Source organism: Caretta caretta, chromosome 10, assembly GCF_965140235.1.
Source record: "Caretta caretta isolate rCarCar2 chromosome 10, rCarCar1.hap1, whole genome shotgun sequence".
Taxonomy (NCBI): Eukaryota; Metazoa; Chordata; order Testudines; family Cheloniidae; genus Caretta; species Caretta caretta.
In genome coordinates this window covers 38,463,891-38,477,376 of record NC_134215.1, presented here as the reverse complement: position 1 = coordinate 38,477,376, position 13,486 = coordinate 38,463,891, and the positions used below count along the sequence as shown (strand labels likewise).

General features: G+C 44.2%; 1 protein-coding gene across 3 annotated transcripts in view; it reads right to left on the bottom strand.

Annotated features, from left to right (window-relative positions):
- CRAMP1 (cramped chromatin regulator 1) overlaps window positions 1-13,486 on the bottom strand; it is a 117,125-nt gene that overhangs the window by 68,960 nt on the left and 34,679 nt on the right. For all 3 annotated transcript variants that reach the window (XM_075132903.1, XM_048866189.2, XM_075132902.1), the window contains exons 7-9: window positions 3,585-3,670; window positions 2,240-2,363; window positions 588-669 (exon numbers count right to left, since the gene is read on the bottom strand). In XM_075132903.1, the coding sequence (XP_074989004.1) occupies window positions 588-669; window positions 2,240-2,363; window positions 3,585-3,670 (292 nt within the window). The remainder of the gene's footprint in view (window positions 1-587; window positions 670-2,239; window positions 2,364-3,584; window positions 3,671-13,486) is intronic.

The following is a 13,486-nucleotide window of genomic DNA, read 5'->3' as shown; positions in this document are numbered from 1 at the left end:
ACCTAAAATCTCTCATTAGGGGCTCAGATACACCTACAGTGGAGCACTCATAGGGACACTACTTGAAAAAGAATATACAGATTTGTCCAGGGCAGTAGCAGTACAAAAAACTTCCATCCTACTGTCCAACTAACAGTCTCACAAGACCATGATTAAGGAATATCTTTAAGTGCAAGTTGCTAGATCAGTCCTCCTTTGCCTCTTTGCTGAGGCTGCCAACCCAAGGGCCAATCATCATGATGGATTTTGTAATGTGAACATCCATCCATGAGCAATTGGACTGAGCCCACTGGGGGGAAGGGTGGGGGGAGGTGAGCTTCATTTAAAATCAAATATATTTTTCCTGGGAATTCAGGATAGAAGAGCTGAAGGAAAGGGAGAATACTTCTAGATTCCATGCTAGAGATATCTTCACTTCACCGGCTCTGATATATTAGCACCTTACCTTTAGTAAACAGGGGGCTAGTGTTCCTTTAATGGAGATTTGTGTGTGTGAGAAAACAGTGAGGTTAGAATAGCGAGGGAATTGCCCTGAACACGGTACACAAAGCAGACTAACGGTTTTGCTATAAACAGGAAAAGGATACAATGCGCACTTCATGGAGAGCCCACTTCTGTTTCAGGAACTCAATGAGGCTGGAGACCTTCCGATGTAACTCCACTATCATTCTGCATAGGAGGTAAACAATGTGAGGGAACTGAGAACTCAGTCAGCAGAAACTCAAAGCACAACCTGCTCCCAAAACAGAATCAAGGAGAGAGATTGGACTGGCACAGTGTAAACTAGGAGCAGAGACTGCGGCAATGTACACACTATGCAGAGTTATCCTTGCACCTACCCCTGTCTTACTGTAACCCCCATGAGAAACAGGAGGCAATTATAATGCACAACGCTAACATGTAGCGTAACTCATAATAATTTGTGAGTAACCTCAAAATTCTGTCATATATATTGCAGAGGTGACTTGGGCTCTCAGTTTCTCCTGGAGGAAAGAGAAGAGGAGGGGAATGTTAGCTATAACTCTTAGCAAGTAGAACACGAAACTACAATACCAAGCGTGGTAAGGAGGATAAAATTGGGATAAAATTTTTGTTTTCTCCCCTTGTCCTCAAAATGTCTGGCCTCTATCACAGGGTAGGAGGATAAATCCTACCCTAAAATATTAACTCTTCCCCCGGCCACCTTATAGCACTTTGTTATTGGTTCTGAATTTTTCATTGAAGTAATGAAAGTTACACTGACCAAGGTCCAGGACTTGTTACACTCAGTCCTGGACTAGTGCTAAGAAAGTGCTGGACAGCATTAGAGTGATATCATGAACTCCCAAAAGAACGTTGTATATCTCCAGAAATCTAGAAATCTGCTTTTCATCAGTATGTAGTAATTGCCATGTCCAGAATCACAGAAACCTATCATTTCAACTGCTATTTTGCCCTCCCTCTCAACACATTAAATCCAACACATCTTAACTAGAGTTAGTGCCACAAGCCAGTGATCCACCTAGATCCCCTCAAAGCTTATTAATGCTTTGTGTATCTATGCTATCTAACTTCAGCAGTTCAGGAGAGAAACTGATAAAGTCATACGTGAACCAAAATAAGGGGATTTAAAGCAGAATAAAATGTCATTCTGATTACCAAAGTCTGGTATCACATGACCTATTAGAGAGGTGGTTCTCAACCAGGGGTATGTATACCCCTGGGGGTATGCAGAGGTCATCCAGGGGGTATATCAACTGATCTAGATATTTGTCTAATTTTACAACAGGCTACATAAAAAGCACTAGCTTTTTATGTAGCCTGTTGTACAAACTAAAATTTCATACAGACAAAATGAGAAAGTAAGCCATTTTTCAGTAATAGTGTGCTGTGACACTTCTATTTTTATGTCTGATTTTATAAGCAAGTAGTTTTTAAGTGAGGTGCGACTTGGGGATACATAAGACAAATGAGACTCCTGAAAAGTTTGAGAACCACTGCACTAGAGTCAAGCATTTTGGCAGACAAGCACAAATGCTTTCAGGATCAGCAAATTTAAACATGCTGGTCCGGGACTGGTGATTAGAAAGTATTTCGATTTAACTCTTTGCAGCCCTGTTAGCAGATAGAATGCCACAGGCATCAGGAAAGGACAAATCCTCAACTGAGAGGGAATGAAGTTGGAAAGGTGCCCTGTACCACACCCGTGCATTCTCTCCCTTCATTCTCAACATATAACATTCATCTTGCCCTTGGTTACCTGAGCCGTGGGTTCTGGGCCAGGCTTTGCACCCGAGCCCATGCATGATTATTTCGTGGCTGTAACTCCACAGGGACCCTCAGAGGAAGACGCACTGGCTTCTGATCCTCCTCATCACTAATGCCTAAAGGAAGGAGAGCAAAACAATGGGTCAAAGCGGACATGTGTTCCTGACACATGCAACTCGGTCAGAAATGTAGCTAAATGTTCAGTTAGATGAATTAAAAACTGTAGGTGGGGAACGCATCATAAGAGCATTTGGGCAGCTCAAATTCACCAGTGGAGCCCACTTCCTCAGATTACCTCCACTTCTGATGCACCGATGTTATCTTTGGACACTGCAACTGCACTAGAGCGAACAGGTGATTAAGCAGTGCTATGTCAAAACACAGATGGCTGGGAACTGACAAGTGTAATTGTTCAGAACTTTAAATTGCATTTAATATTGCTCGCTGCTGAAAGCGTGCTTCGTATTGAGGTGGAAAGAGTAAAGAAGATCTGAAACGTTCAATGCTAAGCAACATACTGCTGTTCATTTGCTGGCACTAGGATGAAGCTAGCCATCCACAAGTACAGAACAGCCTGAGTAAAGGTCTGCTTGTGCCTAATTTTTAAGCCTGAACCAGTTTTGAACTGGACCCAAGACCACCCGATCCAACCATAATAATTAACTGACCCTTCCCCACAGCCTGAGTCAGCACCGCTGACAGCTGCCTGTGGGGTCGGCAGGTTGGCTGCTGCATGCAGTGATTGCATGCCCTACTCCTATCAGCCACTGACCCTGCTGGGCTGTGCACACACACTGCGGAGTAAGAGGCACTGCAACTCCTTGGCGCACACACTCTGTAGCACACCTAGTACAGCGAGGTGATGGCAGTTGGCAAGAGCGGGACATGCAAGCCACTGCACTGACCCCATGGGTAGGAGGGGGAGAGTCAACCTGACCCTGAGTGGGTCAGGTTGCTTTCTGACCCGACCAATAACTGACATGTCGTCTGGTCCTGTCAGGTTCAAGCTGGGTTGCAGGGCTCTAAGCCTGAGATGCAAAGCAAAGTGGATTATCTCCAATGTAGCAAATTCCTTTCCAATTTCTCTATTGGCATGGTACTTTAACAGCCAGTGTCAGATCTCAAGATCTATAGAAGTGGATTTTTCTCAAAGCTGTATCACTGGTGATGCAAATGAATGGGTCAATGAGAGAACAGGAACATCCAGTGCCCCAAAAGAACCTGAGATAGCATGAATTCCCTTGCCAGAGAGGCACACACCAAAAAAGCCCCACTGCCACTCACACTCTCCTGATCAGCTGTTACAACTCTTTCTCATTTCAGCTTCTCTTACGTACCATCTGGGTCACAAAGTTTCTTCAGCGCCCTGCACATTGGAGCTTTAATCCGAAGGTTTCTCCCTTTGTAGCGAACAGTCGTGGCCCTAAGTATATTTGAAAGAGAAATATTTATAGGCACTATGAACAAAGCAACATATATATAGTTCAGTGAAAAAGTTGGATGCAAAGAATTGTACATGACTGGGCAGGAATGCAAGGGTTTGCTGGGCAGGAATCCAGATTTACAGTGGCATGTTGAGGCCTTTGCCATCTCTTAGGTGCCTGAAAATGAAACAGAAGTGACTCTTGTACCTCTGCACTGCTAGACTCACAGGAAGCACTATACAAGAAGCTGCCCATTAAATGAGGGACCCTATATGAAAAACAGGCTTGAATTCTTTGTCACCTTGGCAAGAGGAGATGATCCTCAGAGCCAGCCTTTTCGTTTTGGGGTGACCAAACAAGTTTTGTCTTACTTCCTCCCCACAATTGCACCACTGCGCACAGGGCCTGCCTGAAGATTCCGAAGAGTCTTTGAGAGGATTCTTTGCATGCTCTCAAATCTAAAGGCCATCACCAAGCTCCTCCATAGCAGAAATGAAGGCCAGCTGCTTGTGCTAGGGTCTCTGCATAGTAAACATTTACAGTATGGTTAGACAGTATGTGGCTCCAAAACCACATCAATAATCATAAGTCTCCTGAGAAGTAAGATAATTTTTGTTTTCCTTTTGGGAAAAGTGTTACTTGTAAACCTCTTTCCCCACCCCTCTTAGGCTGTCCTGCTCTCTAGTTACAGGCCCATGATGCAGGGGCTGACAGCCCTGAGCTCCTGATGGTGGTAACCAGAAGGGGAATCCAGATTGTGCAGAGGCTGGCTGGGCTAAGGAGATCCTACAGAGTGTGAGAGGAAGCAAAGGAGTCCTGGAGGCCGCCTTCTTTGTATGATGGAGGGAAGAAAGATGGACAGGTAAAGGGTTCCTAACCTAGGCTGCTAAGTGGGGAAGCTGCTAATGGGGGCGGGGGGGGGGGGGGAGGAATGAATATGATGATTCAGAAACTCTCAGATTCAGAAACTGTCAGAGTAGATTTTTATTTGCACTGAGCTGTCAGAAGCCAGGACAGCTCTTTTGTACTAGCACCATTTGATGAACTTTTGTGATACACAAGAGGTGATGACTGATCCCTTAAAAAAAAAAAAAAGATTTTAGAAAGCTCACAAGTGAAATAAAAAAAAACCTTTGTTGCTTGAAACAAAAGCTACTTGCTAAGCTGTGAAAACAGTGCTTCCTATCCTCAGTCTGCTACAGACTTGTCAGCCATGGGACCTTCCCAAGTGTACGCAAGGACTGATTTCTTCACACTGATGCAATATATTGTAACTGCTATAAGCATAGCATTGCTGCCTTTTTAAAAAATCTAACCAAAACTGGGATTGTTTGGAGCCAACGATTAGTCCCTGAGGTCCATCAAGTCTAACACCAGGTCTCTGGCAATGACCAATACCTGATGCCTCAGAGGAGGACACAATACACACCTGGCTGTCTATGCAATGCAGCAGTTGAAAGGTGGGATTCCTTCCTGACCACCGCAACAGAGATCTTATGCCCCAAAACTTGAGTTTTGATCCCCTTATCCTAGCTACAATTACTACTGATCATGAAGTCACAGTCCTTTTGAAAAAAATCAACCTCCTGCAAGCAAGTAGATTTACATGAAACTAGCATGTGATTTAGCAACCCTGATTAAACACAAAACACTCGTTTGTGTTTAATCAGGGTTGCTAAATCACATGCTAGTTTCATATAAATCTGGCATGAATGAACTGGCATGAATGAACTTCATTCACAAGGACTGAAATCTATCTTCCTAGTGGGCGGACAGTGTGAGAAGGCAACAAACTCAGACGAGAATGCCTCTATCAGACTGTTTTGCCTAAGTTTAGTTGGCGAACATTTGAGTTTTGCTTTGGGCAAGCATAGAACCTCCTCCTTGTGTCTGACTCATCAGATGTATGATGTCAAGCACCCACTTTTCATCAGAGGCCCAATTTTCCATTTCCATTGGAGTTTGGGGACCTAAGTGGTTTGCAGGTGTCCGTGCTAGTCACAGTGCCACCATCTCAAGAGTGACACTGGGGATAACAGCACTGAGGATTCTGCTCTAGGCCATGCTGTCTGGAATGGGAAATGAGTTGGAAAGATCTAGTGAGTCTGCAGTAGACAAAAAGCTCTGGATATATATTAGCATCTTTGTTCAATATTTATTATTGTTTCTCCTTCCCGCAAAATAGTAACTACAAAAAACTTAAATGAACTTAAATTTTTGTAGCCCAATACAGTGTACAGAGTGATGTTTCAGTAGTGGTTACTGCTGGTGAGTTACTGCTGCCCAAAGTGTGTCTGAGCAGGAAGCAGACAGCTGAGTAGGAAGCATGGCAGCTAGCCCATTATACGTGGCAGATGCAACGTGCATAAATGTTCTGTGGGCAACGCTGTCAGAATTCGTAACGCAACAAAAAATACAAACAATGACCCTAACCTTAAATGGAAGGTTGTCTACTTTTACTGTAACTCTTACAAATGTCCTTGAATTCTGATACTTTGTAATGTTCTAAAGCAATATTTACCAGAGATTCACAATGCTTCCAGCAACAGGAATACCCCAAAGTTCTGACTGTGTTAGGCAAAAAGGTATCAACAAACCACTGCTTGGAACGCTCCATTTACACAACCGCCGTCCCAGATGTTTTATAAGTATTGGTTGCAAAGCAAGGTCTGGATCAGGTTCTGTTGAACCAGTACAGCCTCCTCAATGAGGACGTGAAGGTACAAGCATTAGACATACAGTACACTGCTGCAGCTCCCTCCTACAATGTAGTGCCTCATGTATGTTAATCATCAAAAAGCCCCATTCCCACCAACCGTTCTGGGCATTATGGGAGAAGCATTTTATGAAGTCCATGCTGGATAGGATAAGGTGCAAGAACACACATCATAGTTGTAAGATGTGTTATGCCTGGATGCACCAAAATGGTTCTAGCGGACGCATTGCTGCTACGTGGACATGTCAAATCATTATGTGGACAAGTGGGACCACAATGGATTCACACAATCAACACCCCTGTAACCATTTTTTTTTTTGCTCAGTGGAAACTCAGTTTTCCACTGTAGTAAGAGGGGAAACTATTGGTGTCATCACAACCTAATTTATGACTTGATCCAAAGCCCACTAAAGACTGTGGAAAGTCTCCCATTGAATTTAATGTGACTTCCAGAGACCTCCCTGACATTTTCTGCTACTGGTGCGGCAGGGGGACCCCACAGCTGGCCAGCCACCATGGATGGACCCTGGAACTCCCAGCTGTGGGCCCACAGCTCTGAGTAGCCACAAGTGGCAGGGGGACCCCAGCACTCTCAGCCACCATGGGCGGCCCCCCGGAGTCCCAGCAGCAGTAGGTGCTGAACTCTCCTCCCTCCCCATTTTGTCTCAGTTATTTTTTTAGTAAAAGTCAGGGACAGGTCACAGGCTTCCATGAATTTTTGTTTATCACCCATGACCCGTCCGTGACTTTTACTAAAAATATCTGAGACAAAAATCTTAGCCTTAGTTATGGATCAGGCCTTTTAGGTACAAATCTGAAAAAATGCGGAGAAGCCCCATAGGAGGTGCAAATTATCATAGTATCATCAACTTGCATGACAATTTAGAACAGCTGAGGATCAGCTCCTGTAACTAGATCTTAATTAAACCAAAATTTCTCAGACAAGTGTCTTCAATGTAGTATCACATATAAATTCACTGGTGCTGTACAACTGTGTCGCACAAGCCATCAGCTCAGTTTAAGTGCCTGACCCATGTCCAGATAAGGGTACATTATCGACTCTACAAAAATAGCTTAATAATTTCAAGGTACTAACTGGAGCTAGGGTCGTAAAAATGCAACAGCCACTCTAACAGATCACTATAGTTTTACCAAAAAACTCAAACACTAAGAAATTCTAAGATAAGGTCACACTTTGTTTGTCAATAAAAATCAGATTTTCTGAACCCCCACAACAGATTTTAAATGTATAGGGAGACAGGAAATGAAAAATGAAGAAATATTTTACCACTTTTTGCCAATTTATTGCATCTCTTATACTAATGTAACTGATCCAAGCAAAAGAAAAAAGGTTAGGGTTAGGGTTATTGTTTGTATTTTTTGTTGCATTATGAATACCACAAAACATTTATGCACATTGCACCTGCCATGTATAATAGGCTACCTGCCATGCTTCCTGCTCGGCTGTCTGCCACCTGCTCAGACACACTTTGGGCAGCAGTTACTCAACAGCAGCAACCGCTACTGAAACATCACTCTGGGACTGTATACATGTATCTGGCTACAAAAATAAGGATAGCTGACCAGTATACCATGTGATCCTAGGCATGATTCTCTCTGCAACACATCAGACGTAAGAAGTGTAGAGACAGCAGAGAAAGGGCAAATAAAGGAAAAGAAAATAAACCAAGGATCGAGGAAATAAGATAAAGGCAAAACTACTGACTGCACTACTGCTGGATGACCACATCACGCTACCCTATGTATTTCATGGGCTACAACAGTTTGGAAGCAAGCGATCAAGTTGTGCTCCACCAAATTATTATACACTAAAACTATTTATTTACCCCAGGTAGCTTATCTAAAAAGGATGAGGGAGATGAAGAATGCTACATCAATATATTCACATGGAAATTCACCATGTCTGCCCGTGGATACTAATTCATGACATTAGCATTCAAAATTTCTACTCTTTACCCTCCTTTAAAATGAAAGAAAAGAGCTCTCCTCCAAGATTACATGTCCTGAGGTGGTGGAATGATTTCTCTTTCTCCCTTTTCAGTAAGGCATGATGTTTTTAAATGATCTAGGAAGGAGTCCAATAATCAGTTATTGCAACTTTAAACTAGTGTAAAATTAAATACGGCTGAAGGAGGCAACTTCCTAATGCAAACATATGGCACAGCAGGGATAGCGGGAGGAGTAGCTTAATTAATTTAAAAGAACATGACAGATTAATGAGTATCAAAACAGAAACAGCCTGCAACTAAAGTAGTTATCTTAAAAATATGCTCTTCCTTCTTAGCTCTTGGTTTCTTTTAACCACAGATGTTTCCAAACCTAACAAAGTGCTGAACATTTAAAAACTGATATTACACAAAATATGATTAAGAATCTTTAGTATTAGGAAATGCTGTGGATGTGTACTATCTGCTGAAATAGAGCTTGTGATGTTTGCGGCCTTTCTGCAGTATAGATTCCAATTTGATTTAGGTATTGAGAGATTAATTGAGAGTTATCAAACATGAATGTCAAATGACAATTCTAATCCTACAGCATGTCCAAGCACCCAACTCCCAGCAAAATCAAAGGGAACTCAAGCACAGCACCTTGCAATATCTTTCTTACACCAAACAAAGCAACCCTCTGAGTTTAACTGAGAATGCAAGCATTCATCAAATGGACACAAAATTAAAAATTTCTTACTTGTGCTTTTAACATTATTATTATTAAATGTATTTGAATTCTCTGATTTGTCAGAGATGCTGTACACATTACCATTGATGCCGTTTTTGTTTTGAATTTCTCTCAGTTTAGAAAAAAGAAAAGGAGTACTTGTGGCACCTTAGAGACTAACCAATTTATTTGAGCATGAGCTTTCGTGAGCTACAGCTCACTTCATCAGATGCATACCGTGGAAACTGCAGCAGACTTTATATATAAACTTTATATATACTATATATACTTTATATATATAAAGTCTGCTGCAGTTTCCACGGTATGCATCTGATGAGGTGAGCTGTAGCTCACGAAAGCTCATGCTCAAATAAATTGGTTAGTCTCTAAGGTGCCACAAGTACTCCTTTTCTTTTTGCGAATACAGACTAACACGGCTGTTACTCTGAAACCTCTCAGTTTAGACACATCCATCTACCCACTTACAGCCCCTATGACCACAGTATCCAAGCACCACACAATCTCTAATACATTTAACATTAGCACACTGCCCTGTGCTGGCACTAGAGGCACACAGAGATTAAGTGACTTACTCAAGTTCACCCAGGATGTCTGTGACAGAGCAGGTACCTGAACATAAACCTCCCACTTGCTAGGCTAGTGGTCCCGCCCACTGGTTCATCCTTCCTCTAACAGATTACTTGGTTTCCCCTTCTAGTCTTTATGAACTAACACACAACTCACACTGGATTTACAAACACAGACAGAGTAGGTTTAAATCCCCCACATATGCGTTCAGTGAATTTAAAAAAATCCAAAGGAACATTTATCTTGAGCCTGGGCTTTGTAAAACCTTTGTTTACTAAACAAAACATAAAATTTGGGCCTAAATCCGCCAGTATCACTTTTAATAACTCTAACACGATATCATGTGATTGGAATAATAGAGACTTGGTGGGATAACTCACATGACTGGAGCACTGTCATGCATGGGTATAAACTGTTCAGGAAGGACAGGCGGGGGAGAAAAGGTGGAGGAGTTGCACTGTATGTAAGTGAGCAGTATGATTGCTCAGAGCTCCAGTATAAAACTGGAGAAAAGCCTGTTGAGTGTCTCTGGGGTAAGTTTAGAGGCGAGAGCAACAAAGGTGATGTTGTGGTGGGCATCTCCTATAGACCACCAGGATGAGGTAAACGAGGCTTTCTTCAGGCAACTAACAGAAGTTTCCAGATCACAGGCCCTGGTTCTCATTGGGGACTTCAAAATCACCCTGACATCTGCTGGGAGAGAAATACAGCAGTGCACAGGCAATCCAGGAAGTTTTTGGAGTGTTGGGCACAACTTCCTGGTGAAAGTGCTGGAGGAACCAACTATGGGCCGTGCTCCTCTTAGCCTGCTGCTCACAAACAGGGAAGTAGAAGTGGGTGGCAACCTGGGCAGCAGTGACCATGAGATGGTCGAGCTCAGGATCCAGACAAAAGGAAGGAAGGAGAGCAGCAGAAAAACTTCTGAAAAACCAGATTTTGATTCCCGCAGGGAACTGATGGGCAGGATCCCCTGGGAGGTTAATATGAGAGGGAAAGGAGTCCAGGAGAGCTGGCTGTATTCTAAAGAAGCCTTATTGAGGGTGCAGGAACAAACCATCCCAATGTGCAGAAAGAACAGCAAATATGGCAGGCAACCAGCTTGGCTTAACAGTGAAATCTTCAGTGAGCTTAAACACAAAAAAAGAAGCTTACAAGAAGTAGAAACTTGGACAGATGACTAGGGAGGATAAAAAATATTGCTCGAGCATGCAGGGGTGTAATCAGGAAGGCTAAAGCACAATTGGAGTTCCAGCTGGCAAGGGATTTGAGGGGTAACAAGAAGGGTTTCTACAGGTATGTTAGCAACAAGGTTGCGGTCAGGGAAAATGGGGACCCTTACTAAATAGGGGAGGCAACCTAGTGGCAGATGATGTGGAAAAAGCTGAAATACTTAATGCTTTTTTTGCCTCGGTCTTCACAGACAAGGTCAGCTCCCAGGCTGCTGCACTGGACAGCACATTATGGGGAGGAGGTGAGCAGCCCTCAGTGGTGAAAGAACAGGTTAAGGACTATTTAGAAAAGCTGAACATGCACAAGTCCATGGGGCCGGATGCAATGCATCCGAGGGTGATCAGGGAGTTGGCTGATGTGATGTGAGTAGTTACTACAACTCCTGAGGAAGCTCGTAGAAGGAAGGTAATATGGATGGGGGCGTGTTCAGCTGTTCTGACTTGCACTGGATGTGCCATGTTTGTCTTTCTTCTACAGGACAGAAGCGACTTTGTCTGTACAAAGTGCAAGCTGGTCTCCATATTGGAAGAGAAGGTTCAAGGTCTGGAGAAACAAGTATTGACCGTGCGTTGCATAAGAGAAACTGAAGATTTCCTGGACAGACGTCAGGATATGCTTCTACGGGCACAACATTCTGAAGATTCAGAGCAGGCTGCGCAGCGGAGACAGGAGGACGGTGAAGAAATTTGGCAGCATGTGACCTCCAGAAGAAAGGGGAGCCATGTACCAACAATGCAGATACAGGTAAGCAACCATTGTCATGTTCTCACCACAGGTACTAATGCGGAGAGTGGACTAGATGATACATCTGAGGGAAGGAGACTCCGTCAATTGGAAGGCATGAGATGCACTGTCCTAGGGATGGGGGTTCCACGACCACTGCTCCCAAGAGAAGGAGGTGGGTGGTGGTGATCGGGGACTCTCTCCTCAGGGGGGCTGAGTCATCTATCTGCTGCCCCGACCGGGAAAACCGAGAAGTCTGGTGCTTGCCAGGAGCTAGGATTCACGATGTGACGGAGAGACTGCCGAGACTCATCAAGCTCTCGGATCGCTACCCCTTGCTGCTTCTCCACGTCGGCACCAATGATACTGCCAAGAATGACCTTGAGTGGATCACTGCGGACTACGTGGCTCTGGGAAGAAGGATAAAGGAGTTTGAGGCGCAAGTGGTGTTCTCATCCATCCTCCCCTAGGAAGGAAAAGGCCTGGGTAGAGACCGTCCAATTCTGGAAGTCAACAAATTGATATGCAGGTGGTGTTGGAGAGAAGGCTTTGGATTCTTTGACCATGGGATGGAGTTCCAAGGAGGAGGAGTGCTGGTTGTTTGTTTGAAAAGTGTGAACTGGGAGTGCTTTGTTCCAGGTGAGCCTTGAGTGGGCCTGACTGTTATAAAAAGCCAGTCAGCTGCGAACCAGCCAAGCAGCAAACAGCAGAGAGGCTAACAGAGGGAGTTTGCCTGGGATCTGTCTGAGAGGAGGTACGCTAAGCGCTGCATTAGGGTGGCTGTGTTGGTAAGTATCTGAGTGTTGGTGAGTATCTACGTGGCTCTGGGAAGAAGGATAAAGGAGTTTGAGGCGCAAGTGGTGTTTTTGTCCATCATCCCCATAGAAGGAAAAGGCCTGGGTAGAGACTGTTGAATTGTGGAAGTCAACGAATGGCTATGCAGGTGGTGTCGGAGAGAAGGCTTTGGATTCTTTGACCATGGGATGGTGTTCCAAGAAGGAGTGCTAGGCAGAGACGGGCTCCACCTGACAAACAGAGGGAAGAGCATCTTCGCAAGCAGGCTGGCTAACCTAGTGAGGAGGGCTTTAAACTAGGCTCACCGGGGGAAGGAGACAAAAGCCCTAAGGTAAGTGGGGAAGTGGAATACCGGGAGGAAGCAGGAGGAGAGTGCAAGAGGTGAGGGCTCCTGACTCATACTAAGAAAGAGGGACAATCAGTGAGTTATCTTAAGTGCCTATACACAAATGCAAGAAGCCTGGGAAACAAGCAGGGAGAACTGGAAGTCCTGGCACAGTCAAGGAATTATGATGTGATTGGAATGACAGAGACTTGGTGGGATAACTCACATGACTGGAGTACTGTCATGGATGGATATAAACTATTCAGGAAGGACTGGCAGGGCGGAAAAGGTGGGGGAGTTGCATTGGATGTAAGAGAGCAGTATGACTGTTCAGAGCTCTGGTATGAAACTGAGGAAAAACCTGAGAGTCTCTGGATTAAGTTTAGAAGTGTGAGCAACAAGGATGATGTCGTGGTGGGAGTCTGTTATAGACCACCAGACCAGGGTAATGAGGCGGACGAGGCTTTCTTCCCGCAACTAATGCAAGTTACTAGATCGCAGGACCTGGTTCTCATGGGAGACTTCAATCACCCTGATATCTGCTGGGAGAGTAATACAGTAATGCACAGACAATTCAGGAAGTTTTTAGAAAGTGTAAGGGACAATTTCCTGGTGCAAGTGCTGGAGGAACCAACTAGGGGCAGACCTCTATTGGACCAGTTGCTCACACACAGAGAAGAATTAGTAGGGGAAGCAAAAGTGGATGGGAACCTGGGAGGCAGTGACCATAAGATGGTCGAGTTCAGGATCCTGACACAGGGA